Source organism: Eleutherodactylus coqui, chromosome 7 (assembly GCF_035609145.1).
Source record: "Eleutherodactylus coqui strain aEleCoq1 chromosome 7, aEleCoq1.hap1, whole genome shotgun sequence".
NCBI lineage: Eukaryota > Metazoa > Chordata > Amphibia > Anura > Eleutherodactylidae > Eleutherodactylus > Eleutherodactylus coqui.
The window spans coordinates 179,714,494-179,742,425 of NC_089843.1; the positions used below are offsets into that span (position 1 = coordinate 179,714,494).

The following is a 27,932-nucleotide window of genomic DNA, read 5'->3' on the forward strand; positions in this document are numbered from 1 at the left end:
ATTGAATAATCGAGTTGGGACCCAATAACTTTTCCTATTTATGGCATAATCAATGCTCGTGCCAAATATCAAGTTTCTATGACATTGGGAAGAAATTTCAAGTTTCTATGACATTGGGAAGCGAGAAAATTAGATTCCGTACGTAAAATTTGGACGCTAATTCTTTGGCGCTTAGAATTGAATAATCGAGTTGGGACCCATTAACGTTTCCTATTTATGACATAATCAATGCTTGCGCCAAATTTCAAGTTTCTATGACACCGGAAAGTGAGAGAAATAGATTCCGTACGTAAAATTTGGACGCTAATTCTTTGGCGCATAGAATTGAATAATCGAGTTGGGACCCAATAACTTTTCCTATTTATGACATAATCAATGCTCGTGCCAAATTTCAAGTTTCTATGACATTGGGAAGCGAGAAACTTAGATTCCGTACGTAAAATTTGGACGCTAATTCTTTGGCGCATAGAATTGAATAATCAAGTTGGGACCCATTAGCTTTTCCTATTTATGACATAATCAATGCTTCTGCCAAATTTCATGTTTCTACAACATCGGGAAGTGAGAGAATTAGTGGCAATGATGGAAATCGAACGATCTATGTGGGGGGGTCGTAACTGTCGACGACGCACGCATGCGCGCCATTTATCTTCTATATATATATAAAATTGAATGTATGTCTGTCTGTCTGTCTGTCTGTCTGTCTGTTTGTCTGTCTGTTTGTCCTTTATGCGCTACTACACCATTCATCCGATCGCCATGAAACTTTGGGAAATTGTTGAGTACACTCCTGGGAAGATTATAGGCATAGTACAACTATCCTACGATAAATGGCGCGCGCGCGAGCGTCGTCGAAAGTTACGACCCCCCCACGTAGATGCCCCAAGTCATAACTGCCTTTGTGATGTCATAACTGCCATTGTGATGTCATCAACATCGGACGCCCTTGAACATGCCCCAACATGTTCTATAATCTATATATATAAAATTGAATGTATGTCTGTGTGCGTGCGTGCGTGTCTGTTTGTCCTTTATGCGCTACTACACCATTCATCCGATCGCCATGAAACTTTGGGAAGTTGTTAAGTACACTCCTGGGAAGATTATAGGCATAGTACAAATATCCTACGATAAATGGCGCGTGTGCGAGCGTCGTCGAAAGTTACGCCCCCCCCCCCACGTAGATCGTCCGATTTCCATCACTGCCACTAATTCTCTCACTTCCCAATGTCGTAGAAGCATGAAATTTGGCACGAGTATTGATTATGTCATAAATACGAAAAGCTAATGGGTCCCAACTCGATTATTCAATTCTAAGCGCCAAAGAATTAGCGTCCAAATTTTACGTACGGAATCTAATTTTATCGCTTCCCAATGTCATAGAAACTTGAAATTTGGCACGAGCATTGATTATGTCATAAATAGGAAACGCTAATGGGTCCCAACTCGATTATTCAATTGTAAGCGCCAAAGAATTAGCGTCCAAATTTTACGTACGGAAACTAATTTTCTCGCTTCCCAATGTCATAGAAACGTGAAATTTGGCACGGGCATTGAATATGTCATAAATAGGAAAAGCTAATGGGTCCCAACTCCATTATTTAATTCTATGCGCAAAAGAATAAGCGTCCAAACTTTACGTACGAAATGTAATTTTCTCACTTTCCGGTGTCATACAAACGTGAAATTTGGCACGAGCATTGATTATGTCATGAATAGGAAAAGTTAATAGGTCCCAACTCGATTATTCAATTCTATGCGCAAAAGAATTAGCGTCCAAATTTTACGTACGGAATCAAATTCTCTCGCTTCCCAATGTAATAGAAACGTGAAATTTGGCAGGAGCATTGATTATGTCATAAATAGGAAAAGATTATGGGTCCCAACTCCATTATTCAATTCTATGCGCCAAAGAATTAGAGTCCAAATTTTACGTACGGAATCGAATTTTCTCGCTTCCCAATGTCATAGAAACTTAAAATTTGGCACGAGCATTGATTATGTCATAAATAGGAAAAGCTAATGGGTCCCAACTCGATTATTCAATTCTATGCGCAAAAGAGTTAGCGTCCAAATTTTGCGTACGGAATGTAATTTTCTCACATAGAAACTTGAAATTTGGCACGGGCATTGAATATGTCACAAATAGGAAAAGCTAATCGGTCCCAACTCGATTATTCAATTCTAAGCGCAAAAGAATTAGCGTCCAAATTTTACGTACGGAATCTAATTCTCTCGCTTCCCAATGTCATAGAAACTCGAAATTTGGCACGAGCATTAATTATGTCATAAATAGGAAAAGCTAATGGGTCCCAACTCCATTATTTAATTCTATGCGTAAAAGAATAAGCGTCCAAATTGTACGTACGAAATGTAATTTTCTCACTTTCCGGTGTCATAGAAACGTGAAATTTGGCACGAGCATTGATTATGTCATGGATAGGAAAAGTTAATGGGTCCCAACTCGATTATTCAATTCTATGCGCAAAAGAATTAGCGTCCAAATTTTACGTAGGAATCTAATTTTCTCGCTTCCCAATGTCATAGAAACTTGAAATTTGGCACGAGCATTGATTATGTCATAAATAGGAAAAGCTAATGGGTCCCAACTCGATTATTTAATTCTATGCGCAAAAGAATTAGCGTCCAAATTTTACGTACGGAATCGAATTTTCTCACTTTCCGGTGTCATAGAAACGTGAAATTTGGCACGAGCATTGATTATGTCATAAATAGGAAAAGCTAATGGGTCCCAACTCGATTATTCAATTCTATGCGCCAAAGAGTTAGCGTCCAAATTTTGCGTACGGAATGTAATTTTCTCACATAGAAACTTGAAATTTGGCACGGGCATTGAATATGTCACAAATAGGAAAAGCTAATCGGTCCCAACTCGATTATTCAATTCTAAGCGCAAAAGAATTAGCGTCTAAATTTTACGTACGGAATCTAATTCTCTCGCTTCCCAATGTCATAGAAACTCGAAATTTGGCACGAGCATTAATTATGTCATAAATAGGAAAAGTTAATGGGTCCCAACTCGATTATTCAATTTTAATCGCAAAACAATTGGCGTCCAAATTTTACGTACGTAATCTAATTTTCGCGCTTCCCGATGTAATAGAAACTTGAAATTTGGCACGAGCATTGATTATGTCATAAATAGGAAAAGTTAATGGGAAGTTGTTGAGTACACTCCTGGGAAGATTACTGGCATAGTACATCTATCCTACGATAGGTGGCGCACGCGTGTGCGAGCGTCGTCGACAGTTATGCCCCCCCAGACAAAGATCGTTTGATTTCCATCTCAAGCACAAAAGCAAAAGGCATTACGAGCAACGGGATGCGTGTTGAACTACAAAATGATGCATCCGTCGAACGTATCACAAGACAATTCCTGGATATTGAGAATGCTGAGGTAAAATAAAAGCTGTGCTGTGATTGGTTGCAATATATTATACTGCTGAGGTAAAATGAATGCTGCGCTGTGATTCGTTGCTATTTTTTATATTGCTGAGGCAGAATAAAAGTTGTGCTGTGATTGGTTGTTATTTCTCTTACTGCTGACGTAACATAAAAGCTGCACTGTGATTGGTTGTTATATTTTATACTGCTGAGGTAACATATAAGCTGCGCTGTGATTGGGTGTTATATATTATAAAGCTGAGGTAACATGAAAGCTGCGCTGTGATTGGTTGTTATATATTATACCACTGAGGTAACCTAAAAAAGCTGCGCTGTGATTGGTTGTTATCTAGATATATAAAAACGAATGTATGTCTGTCTGTCTTCGCAGCAACGCGCGACGGGTAAGCTAGTCTATATATATAAAATTGAATGTATGTCTGTATGTGTGCGTGTCTGTCTGTTTGTCCTTTATGCGCTACTACGCCATTCATCCGATCGCCATGAAACTTTGGGAAGTTGTTGAGTACATTCCTGGGAAGATTATAGGCATAGTACATTTATGCTATGATAAATGGCGCGCATGCGTGCGTCATCGACAGTTACGACCCCCCCACGTAGATCGTTCGATTTCCATCATTGCCACTAATTCTCTCACTTCCCGATGTTGTAGAAGCATGAAATTTGGCAGGAGCATTGATTATGTCATAAATAGGAAAAGCTAATGGGTCCCAACTTGATTATTCAATTCTATGCGCCAAAGAATTAGCGTCCAAATTTTACGTAGGAATCTAATTTTCTCGCTTCCCAATGTCATAGAAACTTGAAATTTGGCACGAGCATTGATTATGTCATAAATAGGAAAAGCTAATGGGTCCCAACTCGATTATTTAATTCTATGCGCAAAAGAATTAGCGTCCAAATTTTACGTACGGAATCGAATTTTCTCACTTTCCGGTGTCATAGAAACGTGAAATTTGGCACGAGCATTGATTATGTCATAAATAGGAAAAGCTAATGGGTCCCAACTCGATTATTCAATTCTATGCGCCAAAGAGTTAGCGTCCAAATTTTGCGTACGGAATGTAATTTTCTCACATAGAAACTTGAAATTTGGCACGGGCATTGAATATGTCACAAATAGGAAAAGCTAATCGGTCCCAACTCGATTATTCAATTCTAAGCGCAAAAGAATTAGCGTCTAAATTTTACGTACGGAATCTAATTCTCTCGCTTCCCAATGTCATAGAAACTCGAAATTTGGCACGAGCATTAATTATGTCATAAATAGGAAAAGTTAATGGGTCCCAACTCGATTATTCAATTTTAATCGCAAAACAATTGGCGTCCAAATTTTACGTACGTAATCTAATTTTCGCGCTTCCCGATGTAATAGAAACTTGAAATTTGGCACGAGCATTGATTATGTCATAAATAGGAAAAGTTAATGGGAAGTTGTTGAGTACACTCCTGGGAAGATTACTGGCATAGTACATCTATCCTACGATAGGTGGCGCGCGCGTGTGCGAGCGTCGTCGACAGTTATGCCCCCCCAGACAAAGATCGTTTGATTTCCATCTCAAGCACAAAAGCAAAAGGCATTACGAGCAACGGGATGCGTGTTGAACTACAAAATGATGCATCCGTCGAACGTATCACAAGACAATTCCTGGATATTGAGAATGCTGAGGTAAAATAAAAGCTGTGCTGTGATTGGTTGCAATATATTATACTGCTGAGGTAAAATGAATGCTGCGCTGTGATTCGTTGCTATTTTTTATATTGCTGAGGCAGAATAAAAGTTGTGCTGTGATTGGTTGTTATTTCTCTTACTGCTGACGTAACATAAAAGCTGCACTGTGATTGGTTGTTATATTTTATACTGCTGAGGTAACATATAAGCTGCGCTGTGATTGGGTGTTATATATTATAAAGCTGAGGTAACATGAAAGCTGCGCTGTGATTGGTTGTTATATATTATACCACTGAGGTAACCTAAAAAAGCTGCGCTGTGATTGGTTGTTATCTAGATATATAAAAACGAATGTATGTCTGTCTGTCTTCGCAGCAACGCGCGACGGGTAAGCTAGTCTATATATATAAAATTGAATGTATGTCTGTATGTGTGCGTGTCTGTCTGTTTGTCCTTTATGCGCTACTACGCCATTCATCCGATCGCCATGAAACTTTGGGAAGTTGTTGAGTACACTCCTGGGAAGATTATAGGCATAGTACATTTATGCTATGATAAATGGCGCGCATGCGTGCGTCATCGACAGTTACGACCCCCCCACGTAGATCGTTCGATTTCCATCATTGCCACTAATTCTCTCACTTCCCGATGTTGTAGAAGCATGAAATTTGGCAGGAGCATTGATTATGTCATAAATAGGAAAAGCTAATGGGTCCCAACTTGATTATTCAATTCTATGCGCCAAAGAATTAGCGTCCAAATTTTACGTACGGAATCTAATTTTCTCGCTTCCCAATGTCATAGAAACTTGAAATTTGGCACGAGCATTGATTATGTCATAAATAGGAAAAGTTAATGGGTCCCAACTCGATTATTCAATTGTAAGCACCAAAGAATTAGCGTCCAAATTTTACGTGTGGAATCTAATTTTCTCGCTTCCCAATGTCATAGAAACGGGAAATTTGGCACGAGCATTGATTATGTCATAAATAGGAAAAGTTAATGGGTCCCAACTCGATTATTTAATTCTAAGCGCCAAAGAATTAGCGTCCAAATTTTACGTACGGAATCTAATTTTCTCGCTTCCCAATGTCATAGAAACTTGAAATTTGGCACGAGCATTGATTATGTCATAAATAGGAAAAGTTAATGGGTCGCAACTCGATTATTCAATTGTAAGCGCCAAAGAATTAGCGTCCAAATTTTACGTACGGAATCTAATTTTCTCGCTTCCCAATGTCATAGAAACTTGAAATTTGGCACGAGCATTGATTATGTCATAAATAGGAAAAGCTAATGGGTCCCAACTCGATTATTCAATTGTAAGCGCCAAAGAGTTAGCGTCCAAATTTTATAAATCGTGCGTGCGTCGTCAACAGTTACGACCCCCCCACGTAGATCGTTCGATTTCCAGCATTGATTATGTCATAAATAGGAAAAGCTAATGGGTCCCAACTCGATTATTCAATTCTATGCGCAAAAGAATTAGCGTCCAAATTTTACGTACTGAATCTAATTTTCTCGCTTCCCAATGTCATAGAAACGGGAAATTTGGCACGAGCATTGATTATGTCATAAATAGGAAAAGTTAATGGGTCCCAACTCGATTATTCAATTCTAAGCGCAAAAGAATTAGCGTCCAAATTTTACGTACGGAATCCAATTCTCTCACTTCCCAATGTAATAGAAACTTGAAATTGTGTGTGGGCTAGATTTGGAGAATCCGTGCTTCTCACATGGACAACTGTATGTGGCCATCTCATGCGTCGGAAAACCTTCGGATTTATTCGTGTACGCACCAGACGGAAAAACAAAAAATATTGCTCTATATATATAAAATTGAATGTATGTCAGTGTGCGTGCGTGTGTGTCTGTCTGTCTGTCTGCGTGTCTGTCTGTCTGTTTGTCCTTTATGCGCTACTACACCATTCATCCGATCGCCATGAAACTTTGGGAAGTTGTTGAGTACACTCCTGGGAAGATTATAGGCATAGTACAACTATCCTACGATAAATGGCGCGCGCGCGAGCGTCGTCGAAAGTTACCACCCCCCCACGTAGATCGAATAAGTAAGCCACCTGCTATTGTGATGTCATCACTGATGTCATCAACATCGGACGCCCTTGAACATGCCCCAACATGTTCTATAAAGCTGCATTGTGATGTCATTAAGGCTCTATTATGACACGTACAGCTTGGAACCACTAGAGCACGCCAGCCAATTACCATTGGAGTTGGAAGTGGGTAAACAAGTACTAGGATATCTTCCTAAGAAGCCACAGCAGCCGGATAAATTGTATGTTCCACTCAACGCCTTTTTTTCTTCAGCCCGCAAGGGGGAAGCAGCGGCCTACAAAATCTAATTCTCTCATTTCCTGATGTCATAGATAGATAGATAGATAGATAGACTGTATGCAATAACCCTGATAGATAGATAGATAGATAGATAGATAGATAGATAGATAGACTGTATGCAATGACACGTATAGCTTGAAACCATAAATACTAGAGCACGCCAGCCATTTACAGTCAGTCTCCATTGGAGTTGGAAGTGGGCAAACATGTACTAGGCTATCTTCCCAAGAAGCCACAGCAGCCGGATAAATTGGATGTTCCACACAACGGCTATTTTATTCAGCCTGCAAGGGGGAAGCAGCGGCCTACAAAACCTCAGTGGTCGCTGCTGCCGTCATCTAGATATATAAAAACGAAGATTTCGCACGGCCAAACCGCGGCCGTCTGCATAGGAGTGCGTATTGTAATGCACTCCTATGCAGGCTTTGAGCTGCGGAAATCCCGCGGGAAATCCCACCGCGGGATTTCCGCCCGTGTGCTGCAGGCGGCCTAAAACCTAGGTGCGTCTTATCATCAGGTGCGTCTTATAAAGCGAAAAATACGGTAATACATTTGGGCGATGTTCTTCCATTGTACACCCGGCCGCCAACGGAGCACTGAGTGAGAAACCGCTCACTTTATCAGACCTAAAAACCAAGCGAATATCAGCCCATGTAAACAGGCAGTCATTCAACTGCGGACCACTGCCTGTTTACTGTGAAGAGAGGCCTGTAGGCTGAAATGATCTCCAGTCCGCTCCGCCTCCATTCACAGAATGGCTATTGCTTTTGTGTAAAGCACAGCAGAAACGACAGTTGTGAGGTCCTCCCATGTGAGGCTGGGTGCGTATGGTGGCTGATTTACAGTGAATGTCCACAGCGGGCGTTGCATTGCAGATCAGAAGCGAAAAGTCTGCCTCTAAACTCTCATGATTTGGTGCGGATTTTGGAGCAGGTTTTATCGAGAAGAGGTAAATTTTGTAGCTGAAATGGCAATAAAATTGATGTGCTGCGGAACTTCATTCCACACCACATGTCAATTTCCACACGGGTTTTGTGCGAGTTACTTCGCCAGCTTGTGGGCGAGATTTTCATAATCTCATCTACTTCACTGCTACTGTAAATGCTGGAGAGTCCACATGGAAATTTTGTGCCAAATCTGTCCCATCTGGGCCCCCCTTCAAGGCACCTTTTTTACCTCTGCTCATCATTGCATGCAGACATGTATATACACTGCAGCTTGTTTAATTTTATTGCACCACAGATAAGGTAAATAAACCTGCTTTGTACACATTCCTTGCAAAAGAACTGAACCTTAATTTTCTTTGTTCTTTCAAAATATCCACCCTTGGGGCTCCTTCATACAGACACTTCAATCTCAGGGCGGCCAAAAATTGCATTAATGAGAGGCAACCAAGTCACAGCAGCATCTACCCTTTATGCACCCATTCAGACGGCCCTGGTGCTGTGAGTATACTCCGCACCTGGAATACTGTCAGGTGAAGAGAGAGAGTTTAGCTAGTGTGCTAATCTCCCACCCCGTCCTGCCAACAGCCAGCGAGGGGCAAAGAGGGGGAGGGAGTTTAGCAGACTCGCTGCTAAACACCCTCCTACCTTCCTTTGCCAGCAGCTCTCATAGGCTTCCATAGGGACCTATGGGACCAACTGGAATGCTCCGGCCGAAAAGATAGATCTATCTTTTTAGGACGACAGAAAAACGGCCTGGTGGAATGCGCACCATATGTGCTATCTTTTCCTGACGGACATTTTTATGCACCACGAAACTGAACTAATGCATTGGAATCCAATGCATCAGATGGTTGCGTATATCAGACAGCCATGAAAACGCAGCCGATATACACTCATGTGAATAAGCCCTTAGCTGTGATCATAGTATTTATTTGCATAAATTAATCGATATTCATCTCAGACTAGTTGTTTGTCGATTTTTCAGAAATAAAAAAAAAATGTGGCTGGTGTATTGAAGTTAATGTCATTCCATCCCATAAAGTCTTTCATAACAAAACATCAAGGTAAATAGCAAAAGTACTTTTTTTTCACTTTTTCTTTAGGTTTGTAGCCAACTTGGAGTAAGCTAACATGGCCAAAAATCCTGGCTTGGAGTCTCCTTTAGCATTCATTAAAGAATCAAAGTATATCACTAGGTAAGTCTTATTCTGTTCCGTCATCCCCGTTCGGCCAGGCGGTTTCCCGTTTCCTGCTCCCCCAACGAAGCAGGAAAACTGAACTCCTGGGCGTATGTATGAAAGCAGCCTTAGGGCGAGCACCCACTGGCGATTGCGTTTTCCGCGGGAAAAAAACGCAGCGTTTTCGCCGCATTTCCCGCGGCGTTTTCGCGGCTTTTCCGTTAATTTCCATTGAGAAAAATAAGGACACATATGCAACTGACAGTTCCTATGTTAAAAACGCAAACGCAACGCAAAAAAAACGCCAGTGGACAGGAACACATGTTATCTCTATGCCTGTGCAGGAAAAACGCAAAACGCAGGTAAAAAAACGCCAGTGGGTGCTCGCCCTAAGGGCTCTTTCACATGATCGTATGCATTTTTACTTCCTCTCTGCCACGCTGTAAAATTGCATAAACGCCCGATTTTCCGTGATCAAGTCCCCTGCTTAATTAGCGTTTTCTCGTCCATTCACACAACCGGGTGTGACGTTTTTAACAAAAAAATATGTTGCACTCCGGAAAGCCCTTGCTCTGCATAAATCCTCGTATTGCCTTCCAATGCCTACATAGAGGCACCTGTAAGCTTTTCACAGTGTTGGACGCTACAAAAATGCCTCCCCCTCCCTTTCTTTGTCCGCCGACATATATCATTCAAAAGATTGAACCAGAACTATCTTTTTACCCACCGTATAATAGCCAACGCGTATTTTAGTCATGTATGTTCTATTTTTTATGGTGCGACGTTTTTACGTGCCGTATATTCGACCATGTGAATGAATGCATTGGAAACCAATGCCTCCGATGGTGGAGTATATTGGTCGGGCGTAAAAAGACACCATATATGCGCTTGCGTGAATGAAGCCTTAAGGTGGTTTCACACAGGCGATAAAATTGTGCGTTGTGAGAGTGAATGAAAAAGCTGATTTATGAAACCAATGATTTTCAATGGTTTTCTTCACATTAGCGATGTTTTCACTGACGCAATGTTGCGAGAACAAAAAAATCGTGGCATGCTGTATCTTTCTGCGATATGTGATTTTTCTTCTTATTTTTTTATCTCCCATGTTTCCCTATGGAACCTCCTTTTTCCCCCAGTCGTCTCCACGACAGCACCAATGAGATTGCCTCCTCCTGGTAGGACAGGAACATACTGAGAGGTTAAAAGCTCCCCCCCTTCCCCACTTTCCTCAGTGTCTTCCTGTCCTGCCAGGAGGCAGGATCTATGAGAGGAGCTGGTGGAGAAACCAGCGAAAGTATACAGGCGGATCGGAAGGCAGTGGCTCACCCTGTCATCCCTTCGCATCCTGACGACTCCCGGGACGCCACATCAGGGTGGTAACCCCCGGGCCAGGTTCCTCCCGCGGCGGCCCATGGGGGGTTCAAAGCGGGAGCCTCAGTCCCCCTCGTCCTCCGGCAGAAATTACAGCGCGGCGCTCCAGGAAGCCCTTTGACGGCAGGGGGCGGGGCGCCGCATCTCGCGTCCAGCGCGATGACGTCATCGCGTCTGCATTAGGAGCGGAGGGGGCGGGGCTTAGCGCAGGAGCGCGAAAATTCAAATAGGAACCTGAGAGAAGCCAGAACACCAGCACTACAGGTCGCAGGGTGTCTGCAGCACGGGTATAAAGATGAGTGCTCCAGCCCCAGAGACAGCTGAAACCTCAGCCTCAGCGGCCGTAAGTAGCCAGTGCGGCAAAAATACAATGCAAATATCCAGATGTTGTATATGGAAAAATTGCATGTTTACCCGCAAAAATGCTTTGCTTGTCAGGGGGATAAAAAAGACATCCCCCCCAGAACAAAACTGCGAAAGTGCGTGGAATGCGGGACGAGACTGCCAGCCACGTACCAGAGGCCTCTATGCAAGGCATGCGTGGCTAGGCTAGTCAGAGAGGAATCGGGGGGATTCCTGGATGACGTTAGGAAGCTGGTGAAGGAGGAGGTGCGATCAGCTCTAACGTCACTGCCGGCACCGCCAGCGAAACGCCAAAGAAAGGCGTATGTTCCCGAGGAGCCTTCTGATTCCGAGAATTCCATCGGATCAGAGCAAGAGGAACAGGCGGCCGAAGAGTCCTCAGAGGAGGAGGACTACAGGAAATATTTGTTCCATCAAGACGAGTTGACGGAACTAATTAAATCAGTCAGGGCTACGTTAAAAATAGAACAGCCCAGAGAGCCGCGGACCCGACAGGATGAGATATTCAGTGGACTTGGGGAGAGGCGTAAACATACCTTCCCGGTCCACAAAAACATCTCTAAAATAATTCAGAGAGAGTGGAGTAAACCAGACGCAGGTTCCTTCTCCGCTCGAGGCGTAAAAAGGAGATACCCCCTGGAGGAGGAAGCTTGCGCAAGCTGGGACGAAATACCTAAGGTAGACGTCCCGGTGGCCAAGGTAGCCAAGAGGACGACTCTTCCCTTTGAGGATGCCGCACAGCTAAAAGACCCCATGGATCGCAAGGCAGAGGGACTCCTAAAGAAATCATGGGAGGCAGCGGCAAACATCCTTAGGCCAGGGATCGCAGCCACTTGCGTGGCGCGGACCCTGGGGGTATGGTTAGAGCAGCTGGAACTACACCTGACCAACAAAACACCGAGGGATCAGATCCTTAACTCCCTTCCCATCTTGCGCATGGCCACTAACTTCCTAGCGGACGCCGCGGCCGAGACCGTCAAACTCTCAGCAAAAGCCACAGCCCGCTCTAACTCAGCCAGAAGGGTGTTATGGCTGAGATCATGGTCAGGCGACCTGGCCTCGAAAAACAAATTGTGTGCCCTCCCATTCTACGGCCAATTTCTATTCGGACCGGACCTAGATAAAATTCTAGAAAAGGCGGCCGACAGGAAAAAAGGGTTCCCTGAGGAAAAACCACAGAGAGTGAAGACCTTTCCCCGGGCCCCAATGCAGCAGCCCGAGGCCTACCGAGGCAAGGGCAAGACAGGCCGCTGGAGTTACCCCAAGGGGGGCAGAGGAAGGAATATCCTCTTCAACCCCCACCAGGGGGAGCCGAAGCAAAGACCCTGACGCCATCCCCGTAGGGGCAAGGCTGGGGAGCTTTGTGGATCAATGGGCCGCAATCTGCGGGGGCCCATGGATCCCAAAGATCCTACAGTACGGATACCAGATAGAGCTGGTGTCCATCCCCAGAAGGAAATTTATTACCACGCGAGCCCCAAAAAAACAGCTACATTTACTAGGGCAAAGCGTGCGCGACTTGCAACGGTTAAACGCAATATCTCCCGTACCGCGAAACGAGGAAACCCAGGGCTATTACTCCAGGCTCTTTTTAGTAAAAAAAACCCGGCGGGAAACACCGGACGATAATAAACCTGAAAGACCTGAACACCTGCGTCCGATACAGGAGATTCAAAATGGAAACCATCTCCTCGACAATAAAGTTGATCCCCAGAGGAGCCTACATGGCGTCCATCGATCTAAAGGACGCTTATTTTCACATCCCGATCCACAAAGATTCACAGAAATACCTGCGGTTCGCAGTGGACATGGGCAGAAGAATAGAGCACCACCAGTTCAGATGCCTGCCCTTCGGGATATCCTCAGCTCCCAGAATCTTTACCAAGATTATGGCGGAGGTAGCCGCCCACTTGAGAGAAAAATCGATCCTAGTAGTACCGTACCTGGACGATATTCTATTAATAGCAGAGTCCAAAAAACTCCTAACCAAACACCTGGAGACAGTGCTACAACTTCTCCAATCACTGGGATGGATTATAAACTGGGAAAAATCCAGCCTAGATCCCGGCAAGCAGAAGACGTTTCTGGGAATAACTCTCGACTCAGAATCGCAATGCTCCTACCTTCCCGAGGAGAGAATACAAAAAATCCGCAGAATAGTCAAAACCTTCCTACGAAGACGATTCTGCACAATTCGGGAGGCAATGTCTCTCCTGGGGAGCTTGACATCATGCATCCCAGGAGTAGCATGGGCCCAGGCCCACACCAGAGCCCTGCAGGCCGTAGTCCTATCCTCGTGGGACAAAAGGCAGTCCTCGTTAGGGGCAAGGATGTACATCCCAAACAGGGCAAAAACATCCCTGCGTTGGTGGACATCCCCAGAGAACCTGCGGAGAGGGGTTCACTGGCTACAAAACCCAGCCATCCACATCACAACAGACGCAAGCGCCTGTGGATGGGGAGCGCATGTGGGGAACCAATTCTTTCAGGGTCCCTGGCCTCAGAGGATAAAAGAACAGTCCTCAAATTTCAGAGAACTACAGGCAGTTTGGCAGGTTCTACAGCAGTTGGGCAACTCGCTACAGAACCAACACATAAAAATACTGTCAGACAATGTCACCGCGGTCGCTCACATACGACACCAAGGGGGCACAAGATCTCCCCCACTGCAAAGCATCGCACAGAAAATCTTTCACTGGGCGGAGGGCCGGATCCTCTCGATCACGGCAACCCACTTAAAGGGGACACTAAACGAAAAAGCAGACTTCCTCAGCAGGAAGCAGATAGACCCAGGAGAGTGGTCCCTCTCCCCAGAGGCATTCAGAATCTTAACCAACCGGTGGGGGACCCCACAGTTGGACCTCTTCGCAACCAGGGAGAACACAAAAGTAGGCAACTTTTTCTCCCTCCGGCCAGGAGATCGTCCGATAGCGGTAGACGCCCTAGGCCAGGACTGGGGACAAGGACTGGCCTACGCCTTTCCTCCCATACCACTAATCCCCAGGGTTTTACAGCACTTCAGAACCCAGGGATGCACGCTAATCCTAGTGACCCCCTTCTGGCCGAAAAGAAGCTGGTTCGGTCTTCTGACAACACTGAGCGTCCAGGACCCAGTCACCTTCCCTACCTGGACGGATCTTCTATCGCAGGGGCCACTGAACCACCCCAGCCTAGACAAACTCCATTTAACGGCATGGCTCTTGAGGAAGCCTCGCTAAGAAAGAAAGGATTCTCAGAGAAAGTAGTAGAAACCCTAATGTCCAGTAGGAAAAAGACGACCCACCTGATCTACCAGAAGGTCTGGAGAAAGTTTTCCTCATGGAGACAGGGAAGGGATCGTGGGGATTCTATCCCTGACACTCCGCTAATCTTAGAATTCCTGCAGGAGGGCTTAGAGATGGGCCTCTCCCCGAGCACCCTAAAAGTCCAAGTTTCAGCCCTTAGCGCTATCTGCGACACAAAATTCGCAGACGATAGATGGGTCCACAGGTTCCTAACAGCAGCAGCTAGATTACGCCCTAGGCCCATAAACCTGTTCCCAGACTGGAACCTTAATTGGGTTCTAGGGGCCATGACAGCGGTACCATTCGAACCGATCGAGGCGCTACCTATAAGAATGCTTACAATCAAGACCATCTTCCTAGTAGCCATTACATCCGCAAGACGGGTTAGCGAACTACAGGCCTTGTCCATCCGCCACCCGCTTATGAAAATTGCAGACACCAAACTAATATTTAAAACAGACCCGGCCTTTATGCCGAAAGTAGTGTCAGATTTTCATAGGTCCCAGGATATAATAATCCCCTCATTCTTCAGCAACCCAAAAAACGAGGAGGAAAGAACCCTAAGCTGCCTGGACGTTAGGAGAGCAGTCCTAACCTACATAGATACAACGAGCCACTGGAGGCGGGACGACAACCTGTTCGTCCAGTTCAGTGGCCCAAATAAGGGTAGCAAAGCAGCGAAAAGGTCCATAGCCAGGTGGATCCGCCTGGCCATCATAGAATCCTATAAGGCCCTCGGGAAGGAGATCCCGTTAGCTCTTAAAGCCCATTCCACAAGGGCAGTAGCGTCCTCATGGGCCGAACACAGTTCAGCCTCGGTCGAGCAAATTTGCAAGGCCGCAGTCTGGAAAAAACCCCACACGTTCACTAAACACTATAGGGTAAAAGTGCAGCAGGACGAGGACATGGCCTTCGGCCGCAAAGTCCTCTCGGCAGCGAACCCACCCTAATAAACTTTAGTTGGTACGTCTCATTGGTGCTGTCGTGGAGACGACTGGGGGAAAAAGTGGATTATACCCACCTGATAATCAGGTTTCCAGTAGTCTCCACGACAGCACCTGTACCTTTCCCGCCCTATAAAAGTAAAATAATAAATTTAAAAATAAAAAAACCCCGGTTAGGGGAAGAAATTTAAGTTTAGCTCCTGCCCCGGCAATTCGTTAGAATCCACTGAGGAAAGTGGGGAAGGGGGGGAGCTTTTAACCTCTCAGTATGTTCCTGTCCTACCAGGAGGAGGCAATCTCATTGGTGCTGTCGTGGAGACTACTGGAAACCTGATTATCAGGTGGGTATAATCCACTTTTTATCGCAACGCAGAGCACAAACTTGCGATGCAATGTGATTTTTAACATTATTAAGTCCTATAGGCTTTCGCGATAAAAAATTGTAGATTTTATCACAGACGTCAGCAATGCAATGCGAGATTATTCACAGAAAAGGCATCACTGACACTCAAAAATGATGGGAACAAATACGTGATTTTGCCACGGTTTTCTTACAACAAAAACTCGATAGCCTGTGTGGATCTCGCCTAAGTCAGTTTTGATAAATGAGGCCCGATGTTTTCTAACTTTTATTTCTGGTTTGGAATTTTGCATTATATTAGCATAAACGTGTCAACATAAAATGATAGAACTACTTTTTTTCCCAATGAAATCTTGTGTGGTTGGTACATTCTAGGTTCTGCATGCTATACATACATTTGCTGTATTAGCATATAAAGTAGGGAGCAGCTTGGCAGCTTTCATTCCTGCAATGAGAAGTATAGAAATGGGGGTTGCAAAGGTTGGGAAATGGCCTAAACACAACAGAGCAGCAGCGTCGTGCTAAGTAGACAGTGTAAAGGCATGTAGTTACACAATGGCATATGTAGCAGAAAGGGGGTCCCAAACAAGAATCAGAATGGAGCTCTACTAATGAGTAAAGCGCCATTTACACACCACAATTATTGCTGAAAATTTGTTAAAACGATGAATTTTGAGCGATAAATTGTGTGTAAATGCTACCATCCTGCACTTTTCGTTTGAACAATGATTTTTAGTTCAGCATAAAAACCATCCTTCAGACCGCACGCTGGGAGCTAAAGATAACATTGTATTCTCTGTGTACCCTGTGAGAGAAGACAGCCTGCAGACTGTTATCTCCATGGGAACAATGGAGCTAATTACAGAGCTCAGACCTCCTGCTGAGTTCTGAAACAGCTCCTGGAGGTTCATTTGCATGCAAATGAAGCTGATAAAGTACTAATGTGCATAAGTGCCCATTAGTACTTTATGCAAAATTGATTGCTGTCATTCTCCTTATCTTTTGAACAAATTTTGAACGATCATCTTTGCGTGTAAATGGTGCTTAATACCAGCCAGGACCAAAGACCACAATGCTTGATTATCCTCCATATCACCATTACATAATCAAGTCAAAATCAGTAAACAATAGAGCCAAAAGTATCATTTTTCAGTCAACATTTCAATTGATTTGTACATTTCCTTTTATCTGATTTTTCATCACACTTATTGTAAATTACGACTGATGTATTTCTGCATTGATTATATGTTTTACAAGCAGATGCAGCTACTAGTCACGTTAAGTCCTCCTTCACAGGGGCGACACCGTATCGCTGCGAGAAAATCGCAGCGATATTGCATCGCTGCACTGTATGATATCGCTGCGATTTTCTCGCAGCAATACCGCGATTTTGTAGCGCTACAAATTCGGATGTGACGCTACAAAATTACGCGATTTTGTAGCATCTGCTACTGTCAAAGTTGCATCGCATCGCATGCAAACCGCGTTTTCGTGCGATGCGATGCAACAGAGAGGAAGGCTCCATAGAGAAACATGGGCTACAAAACCTTGCATGTCGCGGGCATATCGCTGGACCTGCGAGGTTTGTGTGTCGTTTTGTAGCATGCTATAAAACATCTCATGTGTGAAGGAACCCATAGGAAACCATGGGCTTCACATACATGCGATTTGCAGCATCATAGCAATGCTACAAAATCGCGCAACTTTGTCGCCCGTGTGAAGGAGGCCTAAATCAGAAATAGTTATTTGCCTCTAAATGTTTACTAGTGTTTGACTCTTCCATTAATTTAATCCCTTGATTGTGGTGAGAGCGTTTGTAAATGACACAAAGGCTATTTATAAGGCAAAGATGTTGCCATGGTTTATACTTTGCATATGATCCTGGTTACTATTCAGAAACAAAAGATTATACAGGACATTCCCATGAGACTCATGTGGGTGTGGAGTCATGTAAATAGCCCAGGCTGGAGTTTATCTGCAGTGAAGCACATGCTATTCATTTTTCTTTGCACCTTCCTCTACACTGGAGCCCTACTGGACTATGTGATCACATGTGCCGCCCGTGCCCTACGGAAATCCATGGGACAGACAAATGAAACCTAATAAGGGTAATTTATAAATTGATCTTTGGCAGATTTCTGGCATCAAAGAGCTGCAATTTTGGCCAGTTTCACATGGCAACAAAATTTTAGCGATTTTCTCGCGATGCGACAGTGCTACAAATCACATGTATGTGAAGCCCATGCTTTCCAATGGGTTCCTTCACCTTAGCGATGTTTTTTAGCCTGCTACATTGTGAGAAAAAAAATCGTTGGTTGCTAAATATTGCCGCAGTTTGCAAGCTTTTGTAGCCCATGTTTCCCTATGGAGCCTTCCTATATGTTGCATCGCACAAAAACTGCAAAATCCTTAGCTGCTTTAAAAAAAAAAAATACATCACCTAAGAGGCACTGTCCGGAGACTTGCTTGTACTTTTTTCTCAGCACTTCCTGGTCAGGAGTTTGAAAAACCCCACCTCCAGGAAGCACTGGCTCTGATTGTTTTTTGAGTGCTGCGGCTCAGCCAATAAAAGCCAGCGCTCGATGAACCAATTACAGCCATTCATATATTTTTTTTCCCTTGAGGCCCTAGTCACATGAGAGTACGCGTATTTGCATGCGCATTAGCACCACATTTTTGCACATTGGTCGGTGCATATTTCTTGCTTTTACTGTAGTTTTTGCACACGCAAGTCGTGTGCAATTGCGCATGCAAAAAACCCCAAATATGCACCCATGTTTTCAGCCATTGAAATGGCCAGTTAGTTCAAGGTGGGTTCTTTTCCTTTGCAAATGCGCTGGAAAATACAGCAAGGGGCTTTTTTGCACAACGCAATTGTGCATGCAAAATACATGCGTGTGAACTAACCCATTGAAATCAATGTGTTCTATTTTCTATGTGTTGCATATGTAACATTTTTGTGCACAAATACACATGCAGAAACATCTGTGCGACACAGGCCTAACACGCCACCACTGCACTTTTATTCATCCTTACTTTTATCTGGTATCTGTGAGGTTTGCATCATACGCCACTGTCCTTGACAGCAAGTGATTGAAATACCAACAGATATAAAGTCAGTGCGGTCTGTTTGCTTCCCCTTTGGATCCGGCACAGTGTCATGATATCATTCTAAATTGAAGTCATGACACCAATACGACAAGATCATTATATTACTGTGTCACATAAACATATATGCTATGAAACTTTTGAGAATCACCCATCATTGACAGCCACTCCACTTACTAGAAGATCCCTTTTCACCACAAGAGAAGAGATCAATATACATAGGATATAAGGGAATTGGAAAGCAGAATAACAGCCTGGCCTTCATCAGGGATGCTTTTCTGAAAGCGCTGGCCTTTTGCCTGTTCTTAGTACACTTTTATCAAGTGTGTTTTGTGCATGTGTTGCACGGCCAGCTACTACGGTATATACACAGATAAGTAATAGAGATGAGCGAGCACCAAAATGCTCGTGTGCTCGTTACTCGAGATGAAATTTTCGCGATGCTCGAGGATTCGTTTCGAGTAATGAACCCCATTGAAGTCAATGGGCGACTCAAGCATTTTTGTATATCGCCAATGCTCGCTAAGGTTTTCATTTGTGAAAATCTGGGCAATTCAAGAAAGTGATGGGAACGACACAGCAACGGATAGGGCAGGCGAGGGGCTACATGTTGGGCTGCATCTCAAGTTCCCAGGTCCCGCTATTAAGCCACAATAGCGGCAAGAGTGGGCCCCCCCCTCCCAACAATTTTTACTTCTGAAAAACCCTCATTAGCAAGGCATACCTTAGCTAAGCACCACACTTCCTCCAACAAAGCACAATCACTGCCTGCATGACACTCCATTGCCACTTCTCCTGGGTTACATGCTGCCCAACCCCCCCCCCCCGCACGACCCAGTGTCCACAGCGCACACCAAAGTGTCCCTGCGCAGCCTTCAGCTGCCCTCATGCCACACACTGGCCTCATAGCCACACCACCCTCATGTCTATTTATAAGTGCGTCTGCCATGAGGAGGAACCGCAGGCACACACTGCAGAGGGTTGGCACGGCCAGGCAGCGACCCTCTTTAAAAGGGGCGGGGCGATAGCCCATAATGCTGTACAGAAGCAATGAGAAATCCAATCCTGTGCCACCTCCATCAGGAGCTGCACACGTGGGCATAGCAATGGGGAACCTATGTGCCACACACTATTCATTCTGTCAAGGTGTCTGCATGCCCCAGTCAGACCGGGGTTTTTTATAAATAGTCACAGGCAGGTACAACTCCGCAATGGGAATTCCGTGTGCACCCACAGCATGGGTGGCTCCCTGGAACCCACCGGCTGTACATAAATAAATCCCATTGCATTGCCCATCACAGCTGAGGTAACGTCAGGTTTAATGCAGGTGGGCTTCGGCCCACACTGCATGGCCCAGTCAGACTGGGGTTCTTTAGAAGTGGACACATGGAGTTACAACTCCGTGTGGACCGACAGCATGGGTGGGTCCCAGGAAGCCACCAGCGGTACATAAATATATCCCATTGCATTGCCCATCACAGCTGAGGTAACGTCCGATTAAATGCAGGTGGTCTTCGGCCCACACTGCATGCCCCAGTCTGACCGGGGTTTTTAATACATAGACACTGGCAGGTACAAATCCCTAATGTAAAGTCCCTGTGGACCCACAGCATGGGTGGCTCCCTGGAACCCACCGGCGGTACATAAATAAATCCCATTGCATTGCTGATCACAGCTGAGGTAACGTCAGGTTTAATGCAGGTGGGCTTCGGCCCACACTGCATGGCCCAGTCAGACTGGGGTTCTTTAGAAGTGGACACATGCAGTTACAACTCCGTGTGGACCGACAGCATGGGTGGCTCCCTGGAACCCACCGGCGGTACATAAATATATCCCATTGCAGTGCCCAGCACAGCTGAGGTAACGTCAGCTTTAATGCAGGTGGGCTAAAAATTACTAGGATTACAATGTAGGCGAGGGCCCAAAAAATTGGTGTACCAACAGTACAAATGTACTTCAGAAAAATTGCCCATGCCCAACCAAGAGGGAAGGTGAAACCCATTAATCGCTTTGGTTAATGTGGCTTAATTTGTAACTAGGCCTGTAGGAAGCCCAGTTAAAATAAAAATTGGTTCAGGTGCAAGTTTCAACGCTTTATTGAATTGAGAATTGAAATGTATAAACATTGTTTACAAAAGTTATATGACTGAGCCTTGTGGGCTTCAGAAAAATTGCCCATTCGGCGAGATTACGTGAGGTTTCAGGAGGAGGAGCAGGAGGAGGAGGATGAATATAATACACAGATTGATGAAGCTAAAAGGTCCCCGTTTTTTATGGTGATAGAGAACGATGCTTCCATCCGCGGGTGCAGCCTGCGTATTGTTTAGGTGTCGCTGATGTCCGCTGGTGGAGAAGAGAACTCTGGGGAAATCCAGGCTTTGTTCATCTTTATGATTGTAAGCCTGTCGGCACTGTCGGTTGACAGGCGGGTACGCTTATCCGTGATGATTCCCCCAGCCACACTAAACACCCTCTCTGACAAGACGCTAGCCGCAGAACAAGCAAGCACCTCCAGGGCATACAGCGCGAGTTCAGGCCACGTGTCCAGCTTCGACACCCAGTAGTTGTAGGGGGCAGAGGCGTCACGGAGGACGGTCGTGCGATCAGCTACGTACTACCTTACCATCCTTTTACAGTGCTCCCGCCGACTCAGCCTTGACTGGGGAGCGGTGACACAGTCTTGCTGGGGAGCCAGAAAGCTGTCAAAGGCCTTGGATAGTGTTCCCCTGCCTGTGCTGTACATGCTGGCTGATCTCCGCGCCTCCCCTGCTACCTGGCCCTCGGAACTGCGCCTTCGGCCACTAGCGCTGTCGTATGGGAATTTTACCATCAGTTTGTCCGCCAGGGTCCTGTGGTATAGCAACACTCTCGAACCCCTTTCCTCTTCGGGTATGAGAGTGGAAAGGTTCTCCTTATACCGTGGGTCGAGCAGTGTGTACACCCAGTAATCCGTAGTGGCCAGAATGCGTGTAACGTGAGGGTCATGAGTAAGGCATCCTAACATGAAGTCAGCCATGTGTGCCAGGGTACCTGTACGCAACACATGGCTGTCCTCACTCGGAAGATCACTTTCAGGAGCCTCCTCCGCCTCCTCCTCCTCCTCCTCCTCCTCCTCCTCCTCAGGCCATACACGCTGAAAGGATGACAGGCAAGCAGCATGGGTACCCTCAGCAGTGGGCCAAGCTGTCTCTTCCCCCTCCTTCTCATGCTCCTCCCCCTCCTCCTCCTCCTCAACACGCTGAGATATAGACATGAGGGTGCTCTGACTATCCAGCGACATACTGTCTCCCCCCGCCTCCGTTTCAGAGCGCAAAGCGTCTGCCTTTATGCTTTGCAGGGAACTTCTCAAGAGGCATAGCAGAGGAATGGTGACACTAATGATTGCAGCATCGCCGCTCACCATCTGGGTAGACTCCTCAAAGTTTCCAAGGACCTGGCAGATGTCTGCCAACCAGGCCCACTCTTCTGTAAAGAATTGAGGAGGCTGACTCCCACTACGTCGCCCATGTTGGAGTTGGTATTCCACTATAGCTCTACGCTGCTCATAGAGCCTGGCCAACATGTGGAGCGTAGAGTTCCACCGTGTGGGCACGTCGCACAGCATTCAGTGCACTGGCAGATTAAACCGATGTTGCAGGGTGCACAGGGTGGCAGCGTCCATCTTGGACTTGCGGAAATGTGCGCTGAGCCGGCGCACCTTTCCGAGCAGGTCTGACAAGCGTGGGTAGCTTTTCAGAAAGCGCTGAACCACCAAATTAAAGACGTGGGCCAGGCATGGCACGTGCGTGAGGCTGCCGAGCCGCCACCAGGTTACGGCCGTTGTCGCACATGACCATGCCCGGTTGGAGGCTCAGCGGTGAAAGCCAGCGGTCGGTCTGCTCTGTCAGACCCTGCAGCAGTTCGTGGGCCGTGTGCCTCTTCTCTCCTAAGCTGAGTAGTTTCAGCACGGCCTGCTGACGCTTGGCCACCGCTGTGCTGCCACGCCGCGCGACACCGACTGCTGGCGACATGCTGCTGCTGACACATCTTGATTGCGAGACAGAGGTTGCGGAGGAGGAAGAGGAGGGTGGTTTAGTGGAGGAAGCATACACCGCCGCAGATACCAGCACCGAGCTGGGGCCCGCAATTCTGGCCGTGGGTAGGACGTGAGCGGTCCCAGGCTCTGACTCGGTCCCAGCCTCCACTAAATTCACCCAATGTGCCGTCAGGGAGATATAGTGGCCCTGCCCGCCTGTGCTTGTCCACGTGTCCGTTGTTAAGTGGACCTTGGCAGTAACCGCGTTGGTGAGGGTGCGTATAATGTTGCGGGAGACGTGGTCGTGCAGGGCTGGGACGGCACATTGGGAAAAGTAGTGGCGACTGGGAACCGAGTAGCGCGGGGCCGCCGCCGCCATCATGTTTTTGAAAGCCTCCGTTTCCACAAGCCTATACGGCAGCATCTCCAGGCTGATCAATTTGGCTATGTGCACGTTTAACGCTTGAGCGTGCGGGTGCGTGGTGGCGTACTTGCGCTTGCGCTCAAACACTTGCGCTAGCGACGGCTGGACGGTGCGCTGAGAGACATTGCTGGATGGGGCCGAGGACAGCGGAGGTGAGGGTGTGGGTGCAGGCCGGGAGACGGTAGTGCCTGTGTCCTGAGAGGGGGGTTGGATCTCAGTGGCAGGTTGGGGCACAGGGGGAGAGGCAGTGGTGCAAACCGGAGGCGGTGAACGGTCTTCGTCCCACCTTGTGGGGTACTTGGCCATCATATGTCTGCGCATGCTGGTGGTGGTGGCTCCCCGGCTGATCTTGGCGCGACAAACCTTGCACACCACAGTTCGTCGGTCGTCTGCACTCTCAGTGAAAAACTGCCAGACCTTTGAGCACCTCGGCCTCTGCAGGGTGGCATGGCGCGAGGGGGCGCTTTGGGAAACAGTTACTGGATTATTTGGTCTGGCCCTGCCTCTACCCCTGGCCACCGCACTGCCTCTTCCAACCTGGCCTGCTGCTGCACTTGCCTCCCCCTCTGAAGACCTGTCCTCAGTAGGCTTAGCAAACCAGGTGGGGTCAGTCACCTTATCGTCCTGCTGCTCTTCCTCCGAATCCTCTGTGCGCTCCTCCCTCGGACTTACTGCAATTACTACTACCTGAGTGATAGACAACTGTGTCTCATTGTCGTCGTCCTCCTCACCCACTGAAAACTCTTGAGACAGTTGCCGGAAGTCCCCAGCCTCATCCCCCGGACCCCGGGAACTTTCCAAAGGTTGGGCATCGGTCACGACAAACTCCTCCGGTGGGAGAGGAACCATTGCTGCCCATTCTGGGCAGGGGCCCGAGAACAGTTCCTGGGAGTCTGCCTGCTCCTCAGAATGTGTCATTGTAATGGAGTGAGGAGGCTGGGAGGAAGGAGGAGCAGCAGCCAGAGGATTCAGAGTTGCAGCAGTGGACGGCGTAGAACTCTGGGTGGTCGATAGATTGCTGGATGCACTTTCTGCCATCCATGACAGGACCTGCTCACACTGCTCATTTTCTAATAAAGGTCTACCGCGTGGACCCATTAATTGTGAGATTAATCTGGGGACACCAGAAATGTGCCTCTCTTCTAATCCCGCAGCAGTCGGCTGCGATACACCTGGATCAGGAGCTCGGCCTGTGCCCACACCCTGACTTGGGCCTCCGCGTCCTCGCCCGCGTCCACATCCTCTAGGCCTACCCCTACCCCTCAGCATGGTGTATTACCAGTAGTGCAGAAACAGAACGCTGTAATTAAATGTGCCGCTTATTGGCCTGTGGTTGGAGGCTGACTTCGCTTACGGAAAGCACAGCAGAGCCAGGAAAGAATTTTGCGCAAGCTTGTAGTGAGACGTAGGTGCGTATGACTGAGGTAGTGGAATTCACAGCGCAAAAGCAGTCAAGTGTCCAAAGGCCACTAGTAGGCCTTAAGTATTTTGCTTCTATTTTTTAAAGGCTGAGCTGAGACAGCAGACAGATACTGTAGGCAGCGTATATATGTATACTGTTTCCCTCTGGACAGGATGACGGCGGTGATGTAACGGGCAACGCAGAGCCAGGAAACAATTTTGCGCAAGCCTGCTGTAACACTTAGCTGCGTATTAATTAGGACTACTACCCCCAGCAGACACGCAGTACACTGAAGACGGTCACAGGCAGCCCAAATATAGTATTTTTCCCAAATTTGTTTGAAAAAGCCCACTGCCTATGTAGACAGTATATCTCTTTCACCTTTCCCACTGTCCCTGCCTCACCAGTACTGGCCCTATACTATGTAAAATTACTGCAGACTGTTTCCCTCTGGACGGGATGACGGTGGTGATGTAACGGGCAACGCAGAGCCAGGAAACAATTTTGCGCACGCCTGTAGTGAGACGTAGGTGCGTATGACTCAGCTAGTGGAATTCACAGCGCTGAAGCAGTCAAGTGTCCAAAGGCCACTAGTAGGACTTAAGTATTTTGCTTTTATTTTTTTAAAGGTTGAGCTGAGACAGCAGACAGATACTGTAGGCAGCGTATATATGTATACTGTTTCCCTCTGGACGGGATGACGGCAGTGATGTAATGGTCAACGCAGAGCCAGGAAACAATTTTGCGCAAGCCTGCTGTAACACTTAGCTGCGTATTAATTAGGACTACTACCCCCAGCAGACACGCAGTACACTGAAGACGGTCACAGGCAGCCCAAATATAGTATTTTTCCCAAATTTGTTTGGAAAAGCCCACTGCCTATATAGACAGTATATCTCTTTCACCTTTCCCACTGTTCCTGCCTCACCAGTACTGGCCCTATACTATGTAAAATTACTGTAGACTGTTTCCCTCTGGACGGGATGACGGCGGTGATGTAACGGGCAACGCAGAGCCAGGAAACAATTTTGCGCAAGCCTGCTGTAACACTTAGCTGCGTATTAATTAGGACTACTACCCCCAGCAGACACGCAGTACACTCAAAACGGTTACAGGCAGCCCAAATATAGTATTTTTCCCAAATTTGTTTGAAAAAGCCCACTGTCTATGTAGACAGTATATCTCTTTCACCTTTCCCACTGTCCCTGCCTCACCAGTACTGGCCCTATACTATGTAAAATTACTGCAGACTGTTTCCCTCTGGACGGGATCACGGTGGTGATGTAACGGGCAACGCAGAGCCAGGAAACAATTTTGCGCACGCCTGTAGTGAGACGTAGGTGCGTATGAGTCAGCTAGTGGAATTCACAGCGCTGAAGCAGTCAAGTGTCCAAAGGCCACTAGTAGGCCTTAAGCATTTTGCTTCTATTTTTTTAAAGGCTGAGCTGAGAAGGCAGACAGATACTGTAGGCAGCGTATATATGTATACTGTTTCCCTCTGGACGGGATGACGGCGGTGATGTAACGGGCAACGCAGAGCCAGGAAACAATTTTGCGCAAGCCTGCTGTAACACTTAGCTGCTTATTAATTAGGACTACTACCCCCAGCAGACACGCAGTACACTCAAGACGGTCACAGGCAGCCCAAATATAGTATTTTTCCCAAATTTGTTTGAAAAAGCCCACTGCCTATATAGACAGTATATCTCTTTCACCTTTCCCACTGTCCCTGCCTCACCAGTACTGGCCCTATACAATGTACAATGACTGCAGACTGCTCTGCACACCCGATATACAAAAAACAAAAAAATGTGCAACACTGCTAAAAGCAGCCTCAACAGTACTGCACACGGTCAGATGTGGCCCTAAGAAGGACCGTTGGGGTTCTTGAAGCCTAATATTACACCTAATACTCTCCCTATAGCAGCAGCAGCATCAGCAGCACTTTCCCTGATCTATGTCAGAATGCATCTGTGGCGAGCCGCGGGCGGGGAAGATTTAAATACTCGGGTGACACCTGATCTCCCCAGCCACTCACTGCAGGGGGGTGGGATAGGGCTGGAACATCACAGGAGGAAGTTGTAATGCCTTCCATGTCTTTCTATTGGCCAGAAAAGCGCGCAAATGTCTCAGAGATGAAAGTGAAAGTAACTCGAACATCGCGTGGTGCTTGTCTCGAGTAATGAGCATCTCGAACACCCTAATACTCGAACGAGCATCAAGCTCGGACGAGTACGCTCGCTCATCTCTAATAAGTAACCTTATTCTATAACATAGGTGATCGCCGTATGCAGTGTTTTCACTATTTCTGTTTATTGTCCATATAAACGTTGTTGGTTTCTCTTGGATTTTAGAGGTCAGCTTGATTCACTTTTGAAGTCCTACAACTGTTATTTCAAGGACAAAAAGAATTTACAAATATCGTATCAACAGGTAAGTGAATGGATTTTAATTCTCATTGCAAAATAGTTAAGGAGGTTTCACATCTATGCTCAGGGTTCTGCTTTCCTGCTCTATTCGGGTTATCCCCGCGGCCAAATGACTCTGTCTCTGGACGGAAATGAACTGCGCCGGACAGACCCCATTTACTCTAATAAGGTCTAGTCACTTTCCACTCAACTGCCCAGCTTTTAGACATAAGAAAAAGTACTGCAGGCAGCGCTTTTTCTTCGGTGTTTAGAGACGGATTTGTGGCGGAACCTATGGCTACAATTCTGGATGTTTTGCTTTGATATGGTAATATATTGCAATTAGATAGCAATAAATAGGCATAAAGATATAATACATCGCTGAAACTGAGTAATTACAAGTGTCTGCAGCATCTGGTGAACTTGCTCTATTTAGCTTCTCTGTTTGTCCTTAGTTCTGCATAGTGTAGAATAGAACATCGTTTTGCTTATAAGTATACCACTATGTTCACGACAATATATTCATGTTTTCAGGAAGCAGATGTAATCTAATCATCTGAAAGCAGAAGGAACAGGGTCCACCAACAGTAAAGTGTAGGAGATTGAAGACACCTGGAAAGTCCATCTGCACGTAGTTTATGACCATGCTGCAATGTCTCTAATTAATTCTCCCA

At 46.3% G+C, this 27,932-nt stretch overlaps 1 protein-coding gene across 2 annotated transcripts in view; it reads left to right on the forward strand.

The window, feature by feature from the left end:
- Positions 1 to 27,932, forward strand: part of RASSF6 (Ras association domain family member 6) — a 95,882-nt gene that overhangs the window by 11,550 nt on the left and 56,400 nt on the right. Inside the window, exons 2-3 of one of the 2 annotated variants that reach the window (XM_066574047.1) lie at positions 9,504 to 9,596; positions 27,205 to 27,283. In XM_066574047.1, coding sequence (XP_066430144.1) covers positions 9,532 to 9,596; positions 27,205 to 27,283 — 144 coding nt within the window. In that variant the 5' untranslated portion in view covers positions 9,504 to 9,531. The remainder of the gene's footprint in view (positions 1 to 9,503; positions 9,597 to 27,204; positions 27,284 to 27,932) is intronic. The other variant, XM_066574048.1, reaches the window with a different exon arrangement.